Genomic DNA, 25,854 nt, shown 5'->3' on the forward strand with positions numbered 1-25,854 from the left:
TAGGAATCTAGGCCTTTTCTTCTCTCTTTACCAATTCTTATTCTCCTTAATAAATGCTAAAAAGCCTAACTCTTGCTAAAGCTTATAACTTATTGGCGACCACTCATTAGATATTTTAGACAGGATAGCTAGAATTTTAGCCTTAACAACCCTCTCATTTTACAGAGGAGGAAACTGAGGCCCAAGGTCACACAAAGTATCAGAAGCAGGATTTGAACACAGGACCTTTAAAACCAATATTCTTTCCATTCTTCAATTTTTTTCTAGAGTTTTTTCTTTCCACTCTGTACCCCAGTTCACCTGGGAGCAGCTAAGTGGCATAATGGATAGAGCACTGAAGTTGGGAGGACATGAGTTCAAATGTGACCTCAGATACTTACTAGCTGTGTGACCCAGGGCAAGTCACTTAACCCCAATTGCCTTAAACATCCAGGGAGACCTCCAGTTGTTCTGATGTATATCTTGCCACTGGACCTAAATGGCTTTGGAGGAGAGAATGGGGTTGGTGACCTTGCATAGCCCTCCCTCACTTAAAAATCCAATTCGCTGCAAGTCATGACATCACCCTGATGTCATGGCCCTCTTTGAAAATGAAGGACCAACAATAACAACAGTTCACATGCTGCAAGAACATCAAAAGTTATATTCAGCTCTAGTTAGTTATATTCAGGTCACCCGAGAACCTAGAAAGACCATTGTGTTTGCTGTAACAAACCAGTTAATAGAATGTTGGTCTCAAGACAAAATCAGTGTATGATTCTAAGACATGGATTCTGCTTTTTTTTCCCTAAAATTTAATGTCTCTTATGTGAATGTAATGGGGTGAAAGTATCAGAAGAGAGTTCTATACCACATGTTCTGGAGAGAGCAAGAGTAGAAGTCATTTCTTCTTTTAAAGACTGATGAGCTCTCTCTGCCTCAGTGGCCAATGAGGGGATTCTCTCAAAGTGCCATGGTCTTTAGCACTGTGCCAGAGCCCAAATAGCCTAGTGGAAGTGGCCCAACATCTCAAAGATTGGGAGGTCACCTGTTTACCCCTACTGCATGTGCTTAAGAGAATCAAGTTATATCCTGAATGATTCAGTCTAAGGCAAGAGGTTTCCTGGGGGTGGGGTCTGTGAACTTGAATGGGGGGAAAATATGTTATTTTCATTAGCTCTAACTAAAATTTTAATATTTCCTTTGGTTACAATTTTAAAAAAATATTCTAAGAAGGGGTTCATAGGCTTCATTAGATTGCAAGAAAGGCCTTTGACACAAAAAAGGTCAACAACCTTTAGTTGGACACATCACTTATCGTGTAGTAAGGATACCTAAGGATTATACTGCCCTCATCCAATATATTTAAACAAAGATGTTAATGTTATGCCAGAGAAGTCTTTGGATTTTTAGAGCCTTGTTGACTTGAATTTTAATGCTTTGGCAGAGAATTGGAACAATTATTTAGATGATTCAGGCCAAAGAAAACAATCCACTCTGAATTACCTGGCTTAGTTATTTCTGTTTGATCAAATAATTGCCAACTCTCCAATTGATTTCATGTGTGGCAACCTAGCCCAGGCTCTGTGAGGAGATAGTCTGTTTGGTTTGGGTTTTTAATAACTGTGAAATGTGGGATTTAATCTTATAATTGCTCAAAGAAAGTAAAAAGTTGAGAGCAAGAAGAAAGAACCTAAAATAAATGAAAGCAGCTTAACTGATATATAATGAGGTCAGTTGCTCACTTGAATTTTCTCTCTGTGAAATTTGGCTGAGAAATTATCTCACTGTAATTTTGTCTTTGGGGACTGAATTATCTGGTTTGGTTGTCTACATTCATCATCCTAAGTAATTGTCAAGACTTCTATGTGTAGAGACAATCCAAAAGGTCCTTTTGCCAATTAATTTTTATCTTGCTTATAAAATGTCTGGTCTTCTTCTGATGAAACAATTCATCTACATTCAAAATTACATTTACATAACATCAGAACTTCCTAGAACATACAACTGAGCCCTCTTAAACTTGACCCTTATGTTAGCTTCCTTATTTCTATTTGAAGGTAACTTCATTCTTCTAGTCACATTGGAATCATCCCTACCTTTCCTCTTGTTCATTGTCTTTCAGTTATCATTCATTCAGTTATCAAATCTTTGTTGATTCTAGCTACAGACTTTGTGAGACCTGCTAGTGTTGTGGATACAGTGCTGTATCTAGAATCAGGAATGAGTTTAAATCTTGCCTCTGATGGCAGATGACCGCGAATAAGTTACTGAGCTGCTCCGACCCTCAGTTTTTACTTCTGTAAAATCCACAGTATCCAGGATGATCATAGATTTAGAGCCACCTCATAGGGTTGCTGAGAGGGTCAGTGAGATGATATATGTAGAATACTTTGAAAAGCTTAAAGTGCTAGATAAAACTGATTTTTTTATTATTGCCTAATATCTCTTGCATCTACCCATCTCTCCATTTTCAGTGCCACCCTAGTCAAAGCTCCCATCATCTCTCTATTGACCTATTGTAATAATAATCTTATCTGGTCTTTCTCCCTCCATTGTCTTCCCTCTACGATTTATTCTCCACATTCTTACCAAAACTACCTTCTTAGTCCACAAGTCACATCACTCTTCTCTAGTAGATCCTCTAGCAGATCCCACTGGCTAACAAATAAACATCTTAGTTTGGTACTCAGGGTCTTCTGTGATCAGATTTAAACCCACCTTTCCAAACTTATTTCATATTTTCCATCTGTTCCTATTAAACTGAGTGACTCCTGCCCCTGGGCATTCATGCAGGTCATTGCCATGCCTGGAATGGACTCCCCTTTCTTTGTTATCACCCCTCTTCCTTTCCCCGGGTTCTGTCTATTACAATCTTTTACCTCCTTCAAGGTCCAAGTCAGGTGCCAACTTTTTCATTTCATTTCTTTTCAATTCCCTGATATCCTCAAATAAAGTGATCTTTCAAACTTTTGACTCTCTCAATTTGACATCTCCTATGCACTAAATGATACATTATCATAATTGTGTTCTTGTCTTATTCCCTTGCAAGATCATTCTGGGCAGGGACTAGGTCACTTTAAATCTTTGTATATCACATACAGTTGCTTCACAGCAGTATTGTATAGTATTAAGAGTCCTGGGCTTGGAATCAGGAGATCCCTGGGTTTGGCCTGGCTCTAATACTTACATATCAGTAAAACAGGAATAGAATTGGGAATGGGATATAAAATAATATCTGTTTAATTTATCTAGCTGGGTTTTTTGCCTGCCAGAGGGGTCCATGGCACAAAACAGGTTGAGAACCTTTGGTTTAAAAGATTTCCTCAAAGAACTGATGTAGCTGTCACTACATGATATGGTGTTTAGGTTCCTAGCTCTCTCCATGTACCTTTGAATCCATCCCTTCCCCTTTTCTCCAGAAAATTTCCCCCACTATTCTCTCCACTGTCTAATCTTCAATCTCTGTCAGCTCCTTCCTTGATGCCTACAAACATGCTCGGGTCTCCCCCCATCCTACAAAGCTGGATCCTACCACATTTGCTTGTTATAGTCTATCTTTCCTCGCATAGCTGTTGTTGTTTTGTCCTTCATTCTCAAAGAGGACCATTGACATTGGGTGATGTCATGACTTGCAGTGAATTGGATTTAAGTGAAGGAAGGCTATGCAAGGTCACCAACCTCACTTTCTTCTTCAGAGCCATCTGGTTCCAGTGGCAAGATATATAGATGTATATACACGCACATATATATGTATGTATACACACACACATACACATACACGCACACTATATGTATATATATATATATATATATATATATATATATATATATCAGAACTGGAAATGGCCCCAGTGTTTTTATTTTTTTGCAGGGCAATGAGGGTTAAGTGACTTGCCCAGAGTCACACAGCTAGTAAGTGTCAAGTATCTGAGGCCAGATTTGAACTCAGGTCCTCTTGAATCCAGGGCTGGTGCTTTATCCACTGTGCCATCTAGCTGCCCCCGTGTACTTTATGATACACATATACTGGCCTGATTGAAATATCTCCCATTTCCCATTTCCCTTCTTGGTGCCTTTGCACTGGCTGTTCCCCATGTCTGAATTTCTCTCCTCCTTCACCTCTGCCATTGGGTTTTCCTGGCTTCCCTCAACATTCATCTCAACGCCACCTCCTCCAGGAAGCTCCATTACTGAGAGAGAAGGGCTATCTGATTACCTTCTATCTGCTCTGTATGTGTCCTGTGTGCATCTAATTCTTTACCTGTAGTCTGCCCCATTAGAGGTGAGCACAATGCCTGGTGCATAATAAGCAACTTAGTGTTTCTTTTTGTTGTTTTACTGACAGTTCTAACTAGGGCAGGGCAATTGACGTTTTGTCCCTGGGCACTGGAATTTAGAGAATATTGACAGCACTTGCTATCTTTCCAAAGCTTTGTGCCTAGTTACAAAGAATAATTAGTTAAAACAGGATAGTACCAGATGGCACTGGTGATCTCTTTTCTCAGGCCTTGACCCTCTATGCCTGTCCCAGTGGAGAGACATTTGATGAGCATTCCTTTAATGCTATTGTTAATATTTTTATTATTAGAGCATGTTAGATGGAGATTATGCTCTGCCAGAGCCAGTAGAACTTAAAGGGAAAAAGACAGCATACTGTAGTACATTGGGAATATGTCTATGTCTGTCACTTATTAGCTGTGTGACCTTACTAATAAAAGGTCACTTTTATTAGATTAGATTATTTTATTAGATTAGATTAGATTATTAAGATGATAGGTAGTTCTTTAGATCCATTATTTCATTTAATTCCTCCTAAAACCCTGTGAGAAGGATAGCACAATTATTATTATCCCCATTTTACAGATAAGGAAACTGAGATGCAGAGACACTAGATAATTTGCCCAACATGACATAGAAGGTGACAGAGTCAGAATTAGAATCCAGATTCTGTAACTCTAAATGCAGTGCTCTTTCTACTATGTAATATAGTCAGTCTCCCCTTGGGCAGTGGGGATACTGTATACACTACTCACCTTAAAGGGATGTTTTTTGAAGTAATGGGTATAAAGTGTTTATACAGCTCAATTTGATGTGGGTAGAAATACCAATAAGAGGTAGCACAGTGTAGTAGTCAGGGAGAGCCAGGCTCAAAGTTCTTTTTCTGACATATATATTGACTATGTGACCATAGGAAGGTCACTGAAACTTTCAGCCCCTCCAGGCAATTAACTCTCTCAGACTCTATTTTTCATTTGAGTTGCAGATTCACATCAACAGAAGGAGATTCCACAATTGGAGCTCCCAACACGGATGAAATCACAGGTCTAGACCAAAAATAGAAATTGCAGATTTTGGTCTCATAGCAACACAAGTCTCACAGACTCATTGCTTTAGGGCTCCTCCTCAAGTTTGTCCATAGCTCGATGTCATGTTTCTACCAGCATAGCACCTCATAAATATTCATGGTTAGTGTCACCCTATTTGTCAGCAAAGCAGTATAAGGTGGAGTGACTGGGGAGCCAAAATCTGGGGATACTCTTCCTCCTACAGCAACCTTTCACAATCCTCATGCTAGATGGCACCAGCCCATTGGTCCCCCTTCTTTCCTGGGCTCAATTTTCCCTACTTCTCTGTACTACACACACTTGCCATTTCATTCCCCTGCCTCCTCCTGAGAAGGTGGGAGTTGTGGAGTTAGGGTAATGTTGGCAATGGTACAGGCGCTCACACTGGTTTCTCTAGGTTGTGAGCCCAGGTGATTGGGAAGATGATAGTACCTGTGACAGTAATAGGGAAATTAGAAAGACAAGAGGTCTTGAAGGGAAAGATAACAAATTCAGTTTTGGACATGTTGAGTTTAAGATTTCTACTGGACATCTAGTGTGAGGTGTCTAATATGTAATTGGAAAAGCAAGACTGGAGATTGAGAGAGAAGTTACGGTTGGACAAACAGATGTGAGAATGATCAGCATAGAAATGATCATTGAATCCATGGGAGCTGATGAGATCACCAAATGGAATGGTATAGAGGGAGAAGAGAAGAGGCCTGAGCACAGAGCCCTGGGGACCACCCAGGGCTAGCAGGTTTGACCTAGATGAAGATCCAGCAGAAGAGACTGAATAGGATTCATCAGATAGGTCAGAAGAGAACCAGGAGAAGGCAGTGTCATGAAAACCTAGTGAGAAGAGAATATCAAAAAGACTATCATTGATAGTGTCAAAATGGCAGAGAGATCAAGAAAGATGCAGAGAAATGGCCATTAGATTTAGCAATTAAGAAATCACTGGTAACTTTGGAGAGAACCGTTTCAGTCAAATGATGATGTCAGAAGCCAGACTATGGAAAGTTAAGAAAAGAGTCAACAGAAAAGAAGTAGAATAAAAAAAGAAATAAAACAAAATAGAATTACAAGCAAAATTAGAACCAGGATATTTTTTGGAAAAAAAAAGTAATTTTCTGATAGTTAATGAAAAATAGATCAACATAGTAAGGACTTAATGGTTTGCCAAAAAAAAAAACAACTAAGCTACATGCAAGTTATTTTATTTTTTATATCATAAAAGTATTTTATTATTTCCCAGTTACATGTAAAGATAGTTTTCAACATTTGTTTTCATAAGATTTTTAGTTCCAAATTTTTCTCCCTCCCTCCCTTCCCTCTCCCCTCCCCAAGACAGCAAGTAATCTGATATAGGCTATATATGTACAATCACATTAAACATATTTCTGCATTAGTCATGTTGTGAAAGAAAAATCAGAAAAAAAGGGAAAAAATCTCAAAAAAGAAAAATGAAAGTAGAAACAGTATACTTCAATCTGCATTCAGAATCCACAGTTCTTTTTTCTGGATGTGGAGAACATTTTCCATCATGAGTTCTTTGGAATTGTCTTGGATCATTGCACTACTGAGAAGAGCCAAGTCTATCACAGTTGATCATTATACAATATTGCTATTACTGTGTACAATATTCTCCTGGTTCTGATCACTTCACTCATCATCAGTCCACTTTAATCTTTCCAGGTTTTTCTGAAATCTGCCTGCTCATCATTTCTTACAACACAATAGTATTCCATTACATTCATATACCACAACTTGTTCAGCCATTCCCCAATTGACGGGCATTCCCTCACTTTCCAATTCTTTGCCACCACAAAGAGAGCTGCTATAAATATTTTTGTACATGTGTGTCCTTTTCCCTTTTTTATGATCTCTTTGGGATATAGACCTAGTAGTGGTATTACTTGGTCAAAGGGTATGCACAGTCCCATAGCCCTTTGGGCATAGCTCCAAATTGCTCTCCAGAATGGTTGGATCAGTTCACAACTCTACCAACAATGCCTTAGTGTTCCAATTTTTCCACAGCTTCTCCAACATTTATTCAAGAAACTTATTTTAATCAGTGTGAAATGAGTGATGATTTTCTGATCAATATGATTCCCCAAAGTTTCTATTCAGATTACATTACTTTCTGGAGTAAGTATAACCAGAGCTATTTAAAATATTTTATATTATATTAATATGTTAAACTTAAATAATTTAGAAAATTTCAAATTTTTATCTGGGTATTTGGGGAAAATGTACTAGTATTAAATGGGATACTTAAGGAAGTTTGTCTAGTTTTTAAAATCACTTCACTACTTACAATGACTTTTAAAAAGTACCCTTAATCTGGCTGTAGGACTGTGCTTCTAGGAGATTAGACCTAATAAAATCCCATTAATATACTTCTAAAGATTTGTATTGGCTATTGCTTGTCATGTTTTAATGAAACAATATTTCTTCTAATAATTGCACATGACTTTTTAAAACCTCATTTATTTCAAACAGGTTCCTAAAGAGGGTAGTTGAGAATTTCTCTCCTTAGGGACAGGGAAGAATAAAATAAGCTAGATATGAGTTAGGTAAGAGATAAGAAACATTGAAATGTATTGTCTCAAGGTGTTTAGAAATTTGACTCTTGGTTTACAACAACAAGGGGAGTAGGGAATGTAGTAGAGATCAATGAAGTGGCTAAGACATCTTTCTTGCTGACACCTCTGGTTTTTACAGACAAGTTTTTCTTTCTTTCTTTTGTTAGGAACTACAGTAGGTATAAGAGAATCCCTCAATATTAAACAAGATGATAGACCAGTCCCTCCAGTTTTATAGGGATTGTCTTCATTTAGACAAAGAGGTTTTGCTTTTAAGTGATCCAGGGAGACCAGTTGAACAGTTTCATTCATTAATTTAACCAATCTGGAAGCTAGCCAACCTGCTGTGTTGTCATGACTTTAAATTCTTGACCCATTCACTTTTTAAAAGTCTTTCTCTGATATAAAAAGAAACACAGTTATTAGTAATCTAGCAACTAATATTTTGTGAGCATTTTACTGTGTGTAAAGCACTGTTAGGAATTATGGAAGCTAATGTGAATAGCATCAGCCTTTGAGGAACTTATGATCTCTTTGAAGAAGAAAACCACTAGACTCCATTGTTGGAGAAAGGTATAAAGCATGCTGACTGGGCACAATACAAATTCTTACTATCTAAGTTCAACTGGGCCTCTGTTGTTGCTCAACAAATCTTGTATATTCCTCCTTCATTGACTTCCAGAGCACTCCTACCACTGTTGTTTCAAACTGTTACCATACTCCATAAGAACCCCAATAATGCCTTCTATCATTTTGGTATTTGATCTTTCCTCCAACTTTACTGTGATAATTGTGGCCTTCCTACATCTACTTTAAAAAACAAACCTGGGGCAGCTAGGTGGCGCAGTGGATAGAGCACCAGCCCTGGAGTCAGGAGTACCTGAGTTCAAATCCGGCCTCAGACACTTAACACTTACTAGCTGTGTGACCCTGGGCAAGTCACTTAACCCCAATTGCCTCACTTAAAAAAAAAATTTAAAAACAAACAAACCAACAAACCGAACAACTCTTCTATCTAATCTAAATCCAACTGTTCACCTCAAAAACGCCCTTTTAATCCATACTTTCTTCCTGCTCCAGAAGACTAGGTTCTCCTATCTGAAGGTAAGCTCTTGAACTATTATTATTTGGGGGGGGGGGGCAGGCCAATGAGGGTTACACAGCTAGTAAGTGTCAAGTGTCTGAGGTTGGATTTGAACTCCGGTCCTCCTGAATCCAGGGCTGGTGCTTTATCCACTGTGCCACCTAGCTGCCCCTATTCTTTATTTTTAATTATAAAAGTATTTTATTATTTCCAATTACATGTAGAGATAGTTTTCAACATTTGTTTTTATAAGATTTCTAGTTTCAAATTTTTCTCCCTCCCTCCCCACCTCCCCAAGACAGCAAGTAATCTGATATAGGTTATATATGTGCAATTACATTAAACATATTTCTGCATTAGTCATGTTATAAGAGCAGAATCAGAGAAAAAAGGAAAAACCTCAAAAAAGAAAAACAACAGCACCAAAAACAAAAGAAATAGTATGGTTCAATCTGCATCCATACTCCACAATTCTTTTTTTTTCTGGACTTGGAGAGCCTTTTCCATCATAAGTCCTTTGGAACTATCTTGTACCGTTGTATTGCTGAGAAGAATCAAGTCTACCACAGTTGATCAACACATAATGTTGATGATACTGTACACAATGGCTTCCTGTTTCTGCTCATCTCACTCATCAGTTCATGCAAGTACTTCCAGGTTTCTCTGAAATCTGCCTGCTCATCGTTTCTTACAGCACAATAGAATTCCATTACATTCATATACCACAACTTGTTCAGCCATTCTCCAATTGATGGGCAGCCCCTCAATTTCCAATTCCTTGCCACCACAAAAAGAGCAGTTATAAATATTTTTGTACATATGGGTCCTTTTCCCTTTTTTATGATTTCTTTGGGGAAAAGACCCAACAGTGGTATTGCTGGGTCAAAGGGTATGCACAGCTTTATAGCCCTTTGGGCATAATTCCAAATTGCTCTCCAGAATGGTTGGATCAGTTCACAGCTCCACCAACAATGCATTAGTGTTCCAATTTTTCCACAGCTTCTCCAACATTTATTATTTTCCTTTTTTGTCATATTAGCCAATCTGATAGGTGTCAGGTGGTACCTCAGAGTTGTTTTAATTTTAGCTGCCCCTACTCTTGAACTATTATTATAGATCTTGACTCCATTCCTTCTACTCTGGGACCTTGATTCATCAATTATAATCTATTGTCTTAAAATAAATTGTTCATATTTCTGTGGTATCACAGTTTACAAAGTACTGTCTTCACAACCCTAATTACCTTTTGCCTAGACAACTGTAGTTTTCTCCTAACTGGTCTCCCTGACTTCAGTTTCTCCTCTCTCCAATCTTCCTACATCTGCCAAAATAATCTTATTTTTGCTTAAGGTAGTCATGTAACTCATCTGTTCAAAACCATATGTTTTCCTATTGCCTACTGGGTAAAATACAAATTCTTGAGCCTAGTGTTAAGGTCCTCCAAAATCTGGCTTTAACATAAATTTCCAGCCTCATTTCACCCTACTTCCCTTCACATACTTTATGTTCTAGCCATATTGGACTATTAGTTGTTTCTTGACTTCTGACTTCTACCTTCTCTGTAAATTCTGGTAGGTTGTCCTCCATACCCCAAATATTCTTTCTTTTTTCTGTCTGCTTGAAATCCTTTTCTTTCTTCAGGGCCCAGTTCAGAGAGTACCTCTTCTATGAAGCCATCCCTGATCTCTACAAATTAAAATAATTTTTCCCTTCTCAGGTACCTTATAGCACATTATCTAGACCTTTCTTCTATCATGATAACATTTTACTTTGTACCACACTTATCTGTGGATATGTCTTATTCCCCTTTATAATTTTGAAGGCAGGTTCTGTGCTCTTCAGTGTTTTATCCCTAACACCAAGCACAATGCCTTGCACATAGAGTGGTAGGTGCCTAATAAAGGTTTATTGAATTGAACAACCATATGAAGATAAGTCAAATTAATATTATGCCTATTTTACATATGAGGAAGATGAGGCTCAAGGGGGAGTACCTTGTCTAAGGTTATACAGCTAATGAATAGCAGAAATAAAACTTAAATTCAGATCTTTTGGTTCCAACTATAGTAGTATTCTTTCTACTCTTTCTCTATCATTGTCAATTTCTGTCTAGTTCAGCTTTTCTATCTTGAAAAAAAATGTTCCCTTAACCTTATTTATTTATAAGACTTATTTCTTTTCAATTCACAGAACAAAACAAAAGAACATAGCACAGTACAATAAAAAGATGATTGCACATAAAACTGCAAATCTACCATGTACCACTTGTTATTCACTCCAAATATATAATCAAGTTATCATGTAAAATTTTTCCTTTTTTTTCTTTCCTCCCCTCACCCCACCCAAGAGATGCCTCCATTAGACAGACAGAAAGATAGATATAGAAATAGATATACACACATATATGTAAAATTATTCTATACATACTTCTCTTTATCAGTCTTTTTCTGGATGCAGATAGCATCTTTCTTCATATGTGCTTTTTTTCCTGGGGGGGGTGGTGAGGCAATTGGGGTTAAGTGACTTGCCCAGGGTCACACAGCTAGTAAGTGTTAAGTGTCTAAGGCGGCATTTGAACTCAGGTCCTCCTGAATCCAGGGTCGGTGCTCTATCCACTGCGCCACCTAGCTGCCCCTCATATGTGCTTTTTAAAAAGTTGTGTATTTATAATAGTCAAAATGACAGTTGCTCAAAAAGTCATTCTTAAAACAATATTGCTCTTACTGTTTACAATGTTCTCTTGGTACTGCTCATTCTTCATCATTTTATGCAAGTTTTTCCATGCCTTTCTAAGCTCACTGAGCTCATCATTTCTTCTAGGCCAGTAGTATTCCATCATAACCATACGCCACAACTTGTTCAGCCATTCCCCAAATGATGAGGATCCCTGCAATTTCCAGTTCTTTGGGACCACAAAGAGAGCTGCTATAAAAATCCCATTCACATTCAAAGTTATAATTACTATTATATTTCCCTTAATTTTATCATTCCTTCAGACTGTGCTCTATTTTTCTACTTTTGCTCACTAATAAACTTGTAGAAAACATAGTTTGCATTTATTTACCCAGTTTCTTAATATTTACTCCTTTTTTAACCAACTACAATCTGGCTTCCACCTACATACCTCTACTCATACTAATCTCTACAATGTCATAAATGACTTCTCAGTGCCCAAATGCATTGGGTGCAGGCCTTTTTCTCAATCCTTATTTTTGGACTCTCTGTCCAGCATTCAATACATTTGACTCCTTTTTCATTTGGAAAATATGCTAGAATAGTAAGGCACCTCAGAAGTCATCTAGTCTAACTCCTTACCTGAAACATGAATTTCCTTTTTAGTATATCAAAATCCAATAAATATTTATTAAAGCACATAATTTTCTGACTAGGTAATGGGGATTTTTAAAAAATGAAAAACAAGACAAATTGCTTCTAGATTAAAATCCAAAAAATTCAGCCAGGCTTTTAAGGCCCTTTGTAATCTGAGTACCAAAAGGCATCTCAATTTTAGGTAGTAGGGACTAGTCCTGTGATTTATTGGTATAAAGAATTGAGGGAATTACTTCTGGCAATGCAAGTTAGCTTGCTCTCTACTACTTACAGAATTAGATGGTCGCCTAGACTTCCAAGAGGTTAAGTGACTTGCCCAGGGTCACACAGTCAGTACATGTAAGAGGCAGACCATGAACCCAGGTCTGCCTGGCTTCAAGGATAGCTTTTTATCCACTAAAGACAGGTTGTCTTTCATCTCAAATATGACCTAAACTAAAGAGAGTTCATTATCTTTCCCTCCAAACCTATTCCTCTTCTGAAATTCTCTGAATTGTCAAGGCCGTGAATTTCCTTGTAGGGGGAGGAAGGAATAAGCATATATATTAAGTACTGACTATGTGCCAGGTGCTGTGTTAAGCACTTTACAAATATCTCATTCGATGATATTCTTTTAAATTACCTAAGTTTACCACACTGATGTAATTCAACTCCTCCCTCTCACTTACCTCAAATATCCTATCAATTGCCAAATATTGTCCTCTCTATCTCCACACCATCTCTCACATTCCTTCTCTTGGGTGTTCACCCTCCTTTCATAGCTACCACACCCTAGTTCAGGCCTTCATCACCTCAAGTTTCCTACTTGGTTTTCCTGCTTCAAACTTCTTCCCACTCCAATCTATCCTGACAAAATTGCCAATCATTTCCTTAAAGTACAGATTTTGGTCATGTCATCCCCATTCAATATACTCTGTTGTTGTCCATTTGTATCTGACTCTTCATGACCCCATTTGGAGTTTTCTTGGCAAAGATCGTGGAGTGGTCTGCCATTTCTTTCTTTAGCAGTAAGTGTTTGAGGCTGGATTTGAACTCATGAAGATGAGTCTTCCTGATTCCAGGTACTCTATCCACTGTGCCACCTAACTGCCTTAAATACACTCTAGTAGTTCCCTAATATCTCTACAATAAAATACAAATTCCTTAGTTTTGCATTTACAACTTGGGCCCTTCCTCTTCTTTTTAGTTTTCTTACATCTTATTACCCTCTGCATTCTGCAATCCAGCCTTATAGATCTACTTGCTGTTCTGCATTATAACACTTCGTGTCTCATGTCAATGCACTGACTATCCCTTCTCCATGCCAGGAACCTCTGGTTTCCATCGTGCCTCAGCTTAAGCAATGCCTTCTACATGAATGAAGCCTTTCCTGCCACTATTACCCTCCCTCCCAACACTACTTTACATTCACTGTTTATAATATAGATATACTTACACATATGACACACATATATCTTGTTTATCCTATTAAAATGTAAATTCTTGGCAGGCAAGTACTTTCACTTTTGTTTCTGTGTTCCCAGCACTTAACATTGTGCCTGGCCCACAACAGCATTTAATAAGCATTTAATGTTTACTGATTGATCAATTGGTCTTGTACATAGCTATCATCTTTGAAGTCCTATGCAAAATATTCTTCTTCACCTACTCTCCAGTCAAATTGTAGTTCGATGTTCCCTGCATGTGATGTCCCATCTCCCACACTTATGCATTTTCATAACAGGCACCCCCCACCCCACATTTGGAATGCATTCCCTCCTTACCTCATCTTCATAGAATCCCTAGTTTCCTTCAAGGCATAGCTCAAATAGCATCCCTTTACATGAAGTCTTTCCTGATCCTACCAGGTATTAACATCCTGTATCCCTCTTTAGATTACTTTATGTTTACATCTCTATTTAAAGTATTGCCTTCCATATCAAGGGGGTTGGGGTGGGCGCCCCCATGATCCCCTTTGCGCCAGAGAAGAAGTCTGAATTATTATGGTATTAGAGATAAAATATGTTGATATCATACAATACTATACATATATTTTATGTCTGCTGGCCTTCATGTGTCATCTGCGACTTCCCCAAAACTCCCAAGAAATTCCCATTTAATTTTTTATGCCAATCCTGCAATATATCGAAACCGTGATGGGAAAAGTGATGTGGAAGGGATAATTGTACTTATCTGTGTTAATGTTATAAACATCCAATAGAATGTGCCCCAAGGGCATAATTTTGTGTCTCCATTGTATAGCTTGGTGCCTTGAAGACAGAAGGCACTTAATAAATGTTTACTGAATAGAATTCAATTGAAAACCTCCAGTAGTGGAGAATTCATTACCTTTCCAGGCAGCTTCTGTGAAGTTTTCTGTCCTCATCCCCTACCCATCCACCACCTCTCTAGCTCATCCTTTTTCTCCATTATTGGCTATGCTTCTTACCCCCATCTTATAAACAATCAGCGCTCTCCTCTTCTCTCTTTATGCTCTCTCCCTCTGAGATTTCATTATCTCTCATTGCTTCAATTATTTTACTCAGGTGACTCAAGTCCTGGTAGGCATTTTCCCTGTCTGCATCTTTAACTTACTGCTAGGTATTTCTATCTGGATGTTCTCCTGTTATCTTGAGGCAACATATTTAAATCTAAACTCATAATCTTTTCTCACAGATTTTCTTCCCTTCTCAACTTTTCTATTTCTGCTGATGGAATCACCATTTTTCCATTCACTTATGCTTGCACACTTAGAGTCACCTTGATTCCTCTTTTCCCCAATCCCCACAAATTCAATAACTATTAAGCTCCTACTATATGCAAATCTCTGAAGAAGATAAAAACCAAGACATGGTTACTGCCCCCAAGGAGTTCACGAATGTTTCCCAATTGGCCTCTTTATCCTAGTCTCTCTCCTCCAAGCCAATTTACACAGAAAATGTCAGATTACTCTTTAAAAAAAAATAAACATTTTTATTTATAGTTTTGAGTTCCAATTTTTATCTGTCTTTCCCTCTCTTCCCTCCCCCCTCCCTGAGGCAGCAAGCAATCAGATATGGATTATACATGTGTGATTATGTAAAACATTACCATGTCAGTCATTTTGCACAAGAAAACTTGATTAAAAGGAAAAAATGAAATAAAATGAAAAATAGCATGCTTCAGTCTGTGTTCAATCAATATCAGTTCTTTCTCTGGAGGTGGATAGTATGCTTCATCATTAGTCCTTTGGATTTCCTTGGATCATTGTATTGCTGAGAATAGTTGTCATTTACAATTCTTCATCAAACAATATTGCTGTCTCTGTGCACAATGTTCTCTTGGTTCTGTTCACTTCACTATACATCAGTTCATGCAAGTCTTTCCAGGACTTTCTAAAATCATCCCACCAGATTACTCTTACTAAAATATTGCCTTGTCTATGCTTCCTCTGCTCAGTAATCTTCAATGACTTTCTGTTACCTACACTTTAACTCCTTTTTTTTTTTTTTTTGGTGAGGCAATTGGGGTTAAGTGACTTGCCCAGGGTCACACAGTTAGTAAGTGTCAAGTATCTGAGGCCAGATTTGAACTCAGGTACTCCTGAATCCAGGGCCGGTGCTTTACCACTGCGCCATCTAGCTGCCCCCACTTTAACTCTTTAGACACACATTCAAAGCAATCCTCAATTTGGCCCCAGCTTTCCTCTATATTTACAGAGATTCTTAACTTGGGGATCATGAAACTGGTTTAAAAACACATACACACATATATAACTATATTTCAATATAATTGGCTTTATTTGTAATGCTATATGTTTTATTTTATGCACTTAAAAACATTATTTTGAGGTCCATGGACTTCACTAGACAAGGGGTCCAAGACTAAAGGAGCCCATATCAAGATTGCTATACATTCACTTATTCTCAGGGAAGAAAACACAAAGCAAAAGAGGAAACAAGGGCTTTGAGATGTAGTGTCAGGCTCTCCTAAACCAACACATGTGTTTTAGCTGCCATGTGCGAGCAGTGTGCCATTTTTGTTGAGGTGGGTAAAAGAGCAAGCCTCCCCTTCTCCGTGACTCATGGGAGACTCAGAGAACCACTTGTCATGTATTTTATAGACAGAAAAGAAGTGAGCAAGTCAGAAGCTGTTTCTCTTTTTAGAACTGGTACAGCCCTTTCTTTACCCACTGCTGTTGCAGGACTATGGGACCAATAAGAGGATGACTTCAATATCTCAGCTTTGATTTCAGCACACAAGGTTGGTTGGGAGCAGGCAGCACAGCCCCATATGTAGTCCATGGAGTATGATCCCCATTACACTTGAATTTCCTACATTGGGCAAACTGGCTTGCTCATTTTCTCCCAGACAACACACCATATATATTTCTGAGAATTTCTTTACTTTTTTCTTCTGGGTAGAACGCCTTCTCTCTCTCTCTCTCTCTCTCTCTCTCTCTCTCTAGGGCAATGAAGGTTAAGTGACTTGCCCAGGGTCACAAAGCTAGTAAGTGTCAAGTGTCTGAGGTCAAATTTGAACTCGGGTCCTTCTGAATCCTGGGCTAGTACTTGATCCACTGTGCCACCTAGCTGCCCTTCCTTTTTCTGATTAGGTAATTACTTCTGTTTCTTCAAGTTCTAGCTCAAGTGTTATCTCTTCCAGGAAACCTTTCCTAAATATTCCATTTCACCATGATATTTTCAACCTCTGTACTCCTATAACAGCTCTTTCTACTACTCATTTGGCATCTAGCTTCTGCACATGGTATATACTTGATAAATGTTTGTTGATAATGTTGATATAAAGGCATAACTAATACCACCAGGCACCATAGGGTAAGTACCAGTGCCAAATGAAGGAAGGGAGAGGTTATTTGGTGTTGGGAAAACTCAGATAAGGAAGATTTGATATGAGTACTTAAAAGATGAATAGGCTGTTATTACATATTCAATTAATTTACATTTATTATAATTTAGTAAAGGGATCCTTATTCTTTTTTGGATCATGAAGACCTTTGGAAGTCAGGTGAAGTCTTTGGACGAAGCTTTTTCCTAATAGTGTTTTTAAATGCATAAGATAATACATAGGCTTAAAAAGAAAACCAGGTTAAATGAAATGTAGTTATCAAAATACGAGAAAAAAAACAAGTTCACAGACCCAAGTTAAGACCCTCTGCTCTGGTATGTACAGAGTCAGTGAGATGAAAGGATAAATATAACACAGCTTTAGTTTTCCAGGAGTCTATAATTTAATAAGGGGATAAGACCTATACATGGTAGAATGGGGCCCACTATAAGAAAAAAAGCTTTCTAATGATTAGGGTTGTCCAAAAGTGGAATGTACTTTTCCAAAAGATAGTGAGTTCCCCATCAACAGGGATCAGGTAAGGGCTGAAACTGTCAATATTGTTAAGAGAATGCTTTCAAAGTCATGGTTTGTACTAGATCCTAGATGGGATAACTGAATGTGGGGGTCATGAAAAATCTGGCAACAGTAAAAGGTTATATATACCTATTTTATATACTTATGTACCCAGGGTTGCATAAAAATTTCTCTGGTGAAAAGGGGTCCCAAGGTTTAACATAATGTTTGATACATAGTAAGCACTGTACTAGATGACCTTGGAGGTCTCTTCCAACTTTGAGATACTATGATTCTATAAAGTTTTTTTATATCTTCAAGTAAGTCAAATCAATAAACATTTCTTAATTGCTTACTATGTATCAAACATTATGTTAAACCTTGGGAATGCAAAGAAAAATAAAAATAGTCCCTGCTTTTCTGGAGATCACAATCGAATGGAGGAGACAAAATATAAATGACTATGTACAAAAAAGAAGTATACAGGATAAATTGGAGATCATTTCAGAAGGAAGGCACTGGCATTAAGGGAGAATGGGAAAAGCTTCTTGAAGAAGGTGAAAATAAAACAGAATATGAGTGCAATAAAGTCCAGGCAAGGTAATATAATAACATGGAAATATTTAAGGTAAACAGCAGTTTACCTCATGTAATTCAATTCAACAAAGATTTATTAAGTCCCTGTCCTTGGCACTGGGAATAAAAAAGATGAAAAATGACACTATACAAGGAGGAACATGTACACAGATAAGTAAAAATAGGTAGTAATGAAGACAAAGGAGAGATTCAGGGACAGCACTTTAGGCACTTTGAAGATAGAGCCATCATTTGTGTGTGTGTGTGTGTGTGTGTGTGTGTGTGTGTGTGTGTGTGTGTACATATGAATGTGAACACATTTTTGCATGAAGGCTTAATGGAGGAGGTGCTACTTGAGTTGGGCCTTAAAGGAAGAGATTTTTTTTTCACCAACCAACATAGATGTCATTTATTTATTTATTTACAATAATAAACATTTTTATTTATGGTTTTGGGTTCCAGTTTTTATCCCCTTTTCCTTCCCTCCCCTCACTGAAGTGGCAAACAGTCATATATGGGTTAAACATATATGACTGTGTAAAACATCATCATATTTGTCATTTTATACAAGAAAACTTGATTAAAAAAACAAAAGAAAGTGAAAAATAGCATGCTTCAGTCTGTTCTTTCTTTGGAGGTGGATAGTATGTTTCATCAATAGTCCTTTGGGATTGTCTTGGATCATTGTATTGTTGAGACTAGTCAAGTCATTCACAGTTCTTCATCAAACAATATTGCTGTCTCTGTGCACAATGTTCTCTTGGTTCTGCTCACTTTCACAATACATCATTTCATACAAGTCTTTCCAGGCCTTTCTGAAGTCATCCTGCTTGTCATTTCTTATAGCACAATAACAATCCATCACCATCATATACCACAGTTTGTTTATCCACTCCCCAACTGATGGACATTCCTTTGATTTCCAATTCTTAGCCACCACAAAAAGAGCTGCTAGAAATATTCTTGTAGTTAGGTCTTTTTCCCTTTTTGGGGATGTCTTTAGGATATAAACCAATCAGTAGTAAAGAGATTTTTTTAAAAAGGATTTTAATGGGCAGTGATGAGGAGGGAAGGTGGCCTCGGAATGGAGGAGAGCCTCTGTGAAGGCATGAAAGTAGGAGGCGGCAGGGTGAAAGTTAGAAAGGTAGTAGGTGTTTTATTGAAACAGTACATAAAAGGAAATAGTATTAAATAAGCCTAAAAAGCACTTTGATGTGTGATTCTGGAAGATATTAAATGTCAAATAAAGCAATTTATATTTTATCCTATGGGAAATAGGGAATTATTGTTGGCTTTTGGATAGGAATGTAACAGATGAATCCTTATAATATAAAGGGTTGGCAGTTATGTATAGATTGGAGAGGGAGGAGAAAGCAGATAGGAAAACCTGTTAAGGAAAACCTGTTAACTAATTTTTTTTAAGGGAGGCAATTGGGGTTAAGTGACTTGCCCAAGGTCACACAGCTAGTAAGTGTTAAGTGTCTGAGGCCGGATATGAACTCAGGTACTCCTGACTCCAGGGCTGGTGCTCTATCCACTGCCCCACCTGTTAACTATTATAAAAGTCCAGGTGAGAGATGAACAGGGTCTGAACTAGGGTTGTAGCTGTATGAATGGATTGAAAAGGGATGGATGCAGAAATATTGCAGAACTGGAATTAACAGGACTTGTGGTGAGTGATAGAAAAATCAAAGCTATATTACATAACAGATGACACAGTTGTGCCTTCCACAGTGAAAACCTTAGCCTAGCTGACTTTGCCTGGTGTATTAGTAAGTATTAAACATGGAGTCAGAGGAAGTGGGTTGAAACTTCAACTCTGCTGCTTAACACTTATGTTGATTTGGATTCCTTGGGCCTTAGTTTCCTAACCTTTAAAAGGTGTGTGTGTGTGTGTGTGTGTGTGTGTGTGTGTGTGTGTGAGAGAGAGAGAGAGAGAGAGAGAGAGAGAGAGAGAGAATTTGGACTTAATGGTACTGAGTTCAAATTCATATTCTTTCACTTAGTTGTGATTATTAGCTATCACTTAGTTCTACCTTCACAACAAATCTCCTATACTACCCCTTTTCTCTTATAACACTGATATGACCTTGGTACAGACCCTTATCACCTCACACTCAGGTGACTGCAATAATAGCCTTTTGGTTTTCCTGCCTATCTTAGTTCTCTCTCTATTCCCCACCGTCCTCTGCTCCCTTGTCAAATTAACCTTCCTCAAAGTGGGGGTCAGACCATATCATCCCCTCATTCAATAAACTCCAGTGGCTCCCAGTTACCTTCAGGATCAAATATAAAATTCACTGTTTGGCTTTTAAAGCCCTTCCTAACCTGACTCTTTCCTTCCTTTCAAGTTTTCCTACACCTTACTCCTCCCCCCACCCTCTGTGCCACTGGCTTCACTGATGCTCCTCTCACAAGACACTCCTTCCAGCTTGTCCCGTCTCCCCTGCCTTCTCATAAGCACCTCTGGCTTCTTTCGGGTCCCAGCTTCTACAAGAACCCTTTCCCGATCCCCCTTAACACTAGTGTCTTCCCCTCTATCGATTATTTCCGATTTATCCTCAATATAACTTGTTTGTACTTAGTTGTTTGCCTGTTGTCTTTTTCATTAGACTGTGCTCCATGGGAGCAGGAACTGTTTTGGTTTTTGGTTTTTGCTATCCCCCAATTAGCGGGATTAGCAGAGCAAGTCATTACACCGTTTGCCTCAGTTTCTTCATATGTAAAATGAGCTGGAGAAGGAAATGCCAAATCACTCCTAGATCTTTGCCAAGAAAACCACAAATGGGGTCACCAAAAGTTGGACGCGAAAATTAGCAGTATGAATGACACATAATGGGAGCTTAAGAAGTACTTATTTGACTTGACTTGTGTAACTTTAGGCAACTTACTTTCTGGGCCTCAGTTTGAAGATACTTTAAAATGAGATTGGATTGGGTGGCCCGGAAGTCCCTTGCAGCTTGAAGTTAACGATGCGCTATTTCTCTCATACCCCACCTCCCACCCCCAGCTTAGACAAAGAGCCAAATGACTACATCTCCCACAATGCCCCGCGCCCGAGCGGACGCACGCTCACTGCTCGACGCCTCGTGTTTCCCTTCCGTGCGTGTTACGGAGGGGGGGCCGACGGCCCTGGCCCGGAACCATGGCCCTGTTCCCGGCCTTTGCGGGCGTTAGTGCGGCCCCTGAGTCCTCTGCAGGTGGCAGCTCAAGGAAGGGTAAGGCGTGAGTGGGCCGAGGATTTGGGTGGGGTGGAGGGCGTCACCGCTCGCCCCGCCCGGCGTGCCAGGCCTCGGGGTGTCGCTTCTAGCTCGACTCTCCCGACATGCCCCGCAGCGGAGCAAAGCCTTCTGGGAAAGGGGCCGAGGTTCACCCTGGGGTTCTGCATGGGCTTGGTGGGAAGGCAGAGGCATTGTGTCCCTAGAAGGAAGGATGAAGGGGAGTGGATGATGAAAGAGTCAGAGAAAGTCGATGTGTGGACGGTGTATGCGCCAGACTTGGGTGAACGGGGCCTTCGTTGTTGTTGCCTCCTGTGTGTTCATTATAATGAGTGTAGAGCTACAGATGAAAGTTCAGGCAACAACAAAAGACAGGGTCTTTTTAGCTTTTAATGTTAAAATCAGAATTAGACTGTGAGCTCCTCGAGGGCAGGGGCTGCCATTTGCCTCTCTTCATGATCCCAGCACCTAGCACATAGCTGGCACATTAGGGGGTGCTTGTTGATTGACTTAGCAAAAGACAAGGCAAAATTCCCCTAACTCAGTAGTTTTCAAACTTTTTAGTTTTAAGACACACCCTGCCCCTTTTTCCCCACAGGGGAAAGTATTTTATTTGTTTTTATTCTTTTAAAATTAGATATGGGGCAGCTAGGTGGCGCAGTGGATAGAGCACCGGTCCTGGATTCAGGAGGACCTGAGTTCAAATGTGGCCTCAGACACTTGACACTTACTAGCTGTGTGACCCTGGGCAAGTCACTTAACCCCAATTGCTTCACCAAAAAAATTAGATATAAAACCTATCCTCCAAATAGACACCGCATATCTTATACAAAGTTTCTGTTTAGCTTTGAAGTGTTCAAAGACTACTGTAGGAATTTTTGAAATACCATAAACATATGATTATTGTTCCTCAGAATTTTTTTCGGGGCAGTGGGAGTTAAGTGACTTGCTCAGGGTCACACAGCTAATAAGTGTCAAGTGTCTGGGGGTCGAATTTTAACTCGGGTCCTTCTGAATCTAGGGCCTGTGTTTTATCCACTGCGCCACCTAGCTGCCTCTGTTCCTCAGAATTTTGACGTAGGGAGCTATTTACAAAAACAATTGCAATTAGGTACCATTTTGGGGGGGAAATTAACTTCATGTAGTGTAGCAGTAGACTAATACATTTCAGTTAATTTTCTGGAATATGGGTACAGTGTATAAAAAGAATTTCACACCCACCATAACATGTACTACTTCTCTTATTTACATAACCATTAAAAAAACACTTGTTAAAATGGATTTTTATATTAGTTTTCCAACTTGTAGCCTTTCAGTAACATTTTCCTATTTTAAAATTTTAATAATGTATGCTACTAGCTTTTTTTTTTTCTTTTTTAGTGAGGCAGTTGGGGTTAAGTGACTTGCCCAGGGTCACACAGTAAGTGTTAAGTGTCTGAGGCTGGATTTGAACTCAGGTACTCCTGACTCCAGGGCCAGTGCTCTATCCACTGCGCCACCTAGCTGCCCCCAAGGAGCTTATATTCTTTTTTTTTGCTACTAGCTTTTAAAAAATATATCCTGTTTAAAAATAATTTAGCTCTCCCCCTTACATTCTTAAAAAAAATTTACTTCCTTAAGCTGGTAAAAATTATTGAGAATTGAGAACTCAACGAACTTTTATTTATATAAGTTAAAGTAAACTATATTTACTCTATTAATGAAAATTGATAAATTAAAAAATTATTTAATTCATTTAAAATCACAAGTCACCCTATGACATATTAACATAATATTTTAAAATGAAAAATATAAGTGGCCCAAAAGAAGACTTGTGTTTTCCAAAACAAAAAATTGTGAGAATAATGCCATTGTTTTACATATTTTTGCAAATCTCTTTAATGTGTGGCATAATAGGCAGCTCGATTCTCGTCTTCATCTTCATTTAATCTGTTGTCATATATCTTATTTTAGTTGAAGCATATGAAGAAAATCTGCACTCACACTGATATTTGGTTGGAGAGTATAGTACTATTTTAATAGATAATATCTTAGTATTATTTTTAAAATCTTGATATTGCACACCTTCTGAAAGGGTCTTTAGGATCCCCAGGGACCACACTTAGAGAACTGTTGCCCCAAATGAAAGTGTTTTCTCTGGTTTAGACTTTCCTAGAGCAATTTCCTAGGATAGTTCTTTTGTCCTCTTTACTTTCTGCATTTCCTTATCCTTAATCTGTGTATGTATGGTTCCTCTTAGTAGGTGGTAAAATATTTGAAGATCAGGATTATTTTTTTTTAAGTTGTGTGCCCCTGTAGTTATCATATTACTGTGTTCAGTTGAATTAAGCTTTTGCTTTTGTACATTAAAAAAAAATGTTTAGATTTGTTTGGCAAGTGAAGTTCCGGCCAGAATTCGGTGACAGATGGAGTAATAGGAAAAAGAAAGTAGGATGAAACCAAAGTGGTAAGAAAGTTGGGATGTGAAAAGCCAAAGTTGGAAGAAAGGATTAAGTCCTCCATGAATGTTTATATTTCCATTAAGAATTAATTAAGGGGGGGGGGTGCAGCCAGGTAGCACAGTGGGTAGAGCACCAGCCCTGGATTCAGGAGGACCTGAGTTCAAATCCAGACTCAGACACTTGACACTTACTAGCTGTGTGACCCTGGGCAAGTCACTTAACCCCAATTGCCTCAAAAAAAAAAAAGTTGCAAAGAATAAATGATGGGGGCCGCTAGGTAGCCCAGTGGATAAAGCACCAGCCTTGGATTCAGGAGGACCTGAGTTCAAATCCAGACTCAGACACTTGACACTTACTAGCTGTGTGACCCTGAGCAAGTCACTTAACCCTCATTGCCCTGCCCCCCCAATGATGATGGTAAGAGTTTAGATTTCGAAAATGGTAAAAATAGATTTGTGCTTGTATTTCCATTTATTATTATTATCTCACATTTTTATAGTGGCTTACTAAGTACTTCCCTAACAACAGCCCTTTGAAGTAGTTTGTACAAGTATTATTATCCCTATTTTACAGATAAGAAGATTATGTCTTAGATTAAATGATTTATCCAAGGTACAAAGATAATAAATGCTACAATTGTGATCTAACCCAGAGCTGACACCAAGTCTAATGAACTTTCCACTACACTTTTATATAGAAAAATATAAAATTAAATATCCCATGTGCATTTGTCACACTTAGATTGAATCATTCTTATTTGTGTTTGTGCTGCACTAACCATTAAATTGAAAATTTTGTGATTGTAGGGACCATGTCAATAATTTTTTTTTCCTTTTTGTTGCCCTGATATGTGATTTCTTTGATGTGGGATCTTTTGCTGAGGAAACTCCTATGAAGTTCTTCAACTGTTTTACAGTTTAAAGCCCTAGAAACTTGACTGGGGTCCTGGAGGGTATGACTTAGCCAAGGTCATGCCATCTGTATGTGTCGGGGGTGGTACTTGAAATCAGGTTTTTCCAACTGTGAGGCCAGCTGGATATCCACCAAACCATGTTTTTGGTGGGCAGCTAGGTAGCACAGAGGATAGAGCACCAGCCCTGGATTCAGGAGCACCTGAGTTCAAATCCAGCCTCAGACACTTGACACTTAATAGTTGTGTAATCCTGGGCAAGTCACTTAACCCCAATTGCCTCATAAAAACAAAAACAAGCCATGTTTTCCCTTTTAGTAATAATAATAACAGTTCATATTTAGAAGTTTATTCTCTATAAAGTGCTTTATTTTATCTGATTCTAACTTAACTCTTGTGAGATATATAGTACAAATATTTAATCTTTTATCTCATCAACCTACAGATAAGGTGACTGATAAATATTTGTTGAATTGAACCGTGAGGGTAATTAAAAATCATCTAGTCTGAATGGTCAAAGGATATGAACAGTCAGTTTTCTGATGAAGAAACAAACCAAAGCTATCTATTCCCATATGAAAAAATGCTCTAAATCTCTAATGATTAGAGAGATGCAAATTAAAACAACTCTAAGGTACCACCTGACACCTATCAGATTGGCTAAAATTACAAAAAAGGAAAATAATAAATATTGGAGAAGCTGTGGAAAAATTGGAACACTAATGCATTGTTGGTGGAGCTGTGAATTGATCCAGCCATTCTGGAGAGCAATTTGGAATTATGCCCAAAGGGCGATAAAGCTGTGCATACCCTTTGACCCAGCAATACCACTTTTGGGTCTTTTTTCCAAAGAGATCATGGAAAGGGGAGAGGGACCCACATGTACAAAAATATTTATAGCTGCTCTGTACATGGTGGCAAGGAATTGGAAGTTGAGGGGCTGCCCATCAATTGGGGAATGGCTAGACAAGTTGTGGTATATGAATACAATGGAATACTATTGTGCTGTAAGAAAAGATGAGCAGGAGGAGTTCAGAGAAACCTGGAGGGTCTTACGTGAGCTGATGATGAGTGAGATG

The 25,854-nt window shown here is 38.5% G+C and overlaps 1 protein-coding gene across 2 annotated transcripts in view; it reads left to right on the forward strand.

Annotated features, from left to right (window-relative positions):
- The first annotated feature begins 21,298 nt into the window (after positions 1-21,298).
- NRDE2 (NRDE-2, necessary for RNA interference, domain containing) overlaps positions 21,299-25,854 on the forward strand; it is a 67,150-nt gene continuing 62,594 nt past the window's right edge. For both annotated transcript variants that reach the window (XM_043980007.1, XM_043980008.1), the window contains exon 1: positions 21,299-21,424. In XM_043980007.1, coding sequence (XP_043835942.1) covers positions 21,352-21,424 — 73 coding nt within the window. In that variant the 5' untranslated portion in view covers positions 21,299-21,351. The remainder of the gene's footprint in view (positions 21,425-25,854) is intronic.

This window comes from Dromiciops gliroides, chromosome 2 (genome assembly GCF_019393635.1).
Source record: "Dromiciops gliroides isolate mDroGli1 chromosome 2, mDroGli1.pri, whole genome shotgun sequence".
In the NCBI taxonomy this organism is placed as follows: domain Eukaryota; kingdom Metazoa; phylum Chordata; class Mammalia; order Microbiotheria; family Microbiotheriidae; genus Dromiciops; species Dromiciops gliroides.